Here is a 1143-nt window from a genome sequence, read left to right as displayed (position 1 = left end):
AATAATAATAATAATAATAATAATAATAATAATAATAATAATAATAATAATAATAATAATAATAGGCGCAGGAGTGACTGTGTGGTAAGTAGCTTGCTTACCAACCACATGGTTCCGGGTTCATTCCCACTGCGTGGCACCTTGGGCAAGTGTCTTCTACTATAGCCTCGGGCCGACCAAAGCCTTGTGAGTGGATTTGGTAGACGGAAACTGAAAGAAGCCCGTCGTATATATGCATATGTATGTGTATGTATGCGTGTGTATATGTTTGTGTGTCTATGTTTGTCCCCCCAGCATCGCTTGACAACCGATGGTGGTGTGTTTACGTCTCCGTAACTTAGTGGTTCGGCAAAAAAGACCGATAGAATAAGTACTAGGCTTCCAAAGAATAAGTCCTGGGGTCGATTTGCTCGACTAAAGGCGGTGCTCCAGCATGGCTGCAGTCAAATTAGTGAAACAAGTAAAAGAGTAAAAGAGTAATAATAATAAATTATCATTATTATTATTATTATTTAAGAATTAATCAAAAAACCGCAATGAACCAACACTAACCTGGATAGTCTTCAGGAATGACAACATCTTCCAAGTACGAATCCATGTTTGCTCCGGGTTCCGATGTGTCTACTAAATTTTCAGCAATCAACTGCCGAATGTTTCTTGAATCGAAGAACAGTAACTGTTCACGAGCAATGTTGAACGGTATCGGTAAGCTGGAATGTACTGGTTGTCCCCTCGCATGCAACCGCACGATTTGAGGCAGTCGAAACTTGTCCAAAATGTCAGTGACACTGTAACCTTGTTCCGACCACTTGAGGCTATTGCCCTCACCATTGCTACTAGTCTGACTGCTTCTACTACCGGTGCTGCTGTTCGAACTTAGACTTCTGTCGTTATTGTAGTTGCGGTATAATTTTTGACTCATATTGCCGAACAGATCTTCAAGGTGTGCTCCAAGTTTGTCTATGGTGGCAGGACACACTCTCTTCTGGAATGATGAATCAATCACTGGAAAGAGAAGCAGAACTGTATAATCTAATGACGATGATGATGATGATGATGATGATGATGATGATGATGATGATGATGATGATGATGATGATGATAATCATGCCTCCTCATTGATATGACTGTCCCAATCGATAT

At 40.4% G+C, this 1143-nt stretch overlaps 1 protein-coding gene across 4 annotated transcripts in view; it reads right to left on the bottom strand.

Moving 5' to 3' along the window:
• The window catches only part of LOC106869748 (uncharacterized), a 68536-nt gene that overhangs the window by 6471 nt on the left and 60922 nt on the right, over positions 1-1143 (bottom strand). For all 4 annotated transcript variants that reach the window (XM_052969741.1, XM_014915638.2, XM_052969742.1 and 1 more), the window contains one exon: positions 553-1005. In XM_052969741.1, coding sequence (XP_052825701.1) covers positions 553-922 — 370 coding nt within the window. In that variant the 5' untranslated portion in view covers positions 923-1005. The remainder of the gene's footprint in view (positions 1-552; positions 1006-1143) is intronic.

The sequence above is a fragment of the Octopus bimaculoides genome, chromosome 7 (genome assembly GCF_001194135.2).
Source record: "Octopus bimaculoides isolate UCB-OBI-ISO-001 chromosome 7, ASM119413v2, whole genome shotgun sequence".
Lineage (NCBI taxonomy): Eukaryota > Metazoa > Mollusca > Cephalopoda > Octopoda > Octopodidae > Octopus > Octopus bimaculoides.
This window is presented reverse-complemented; position numbering and strand designations above follow the sequence as displayed.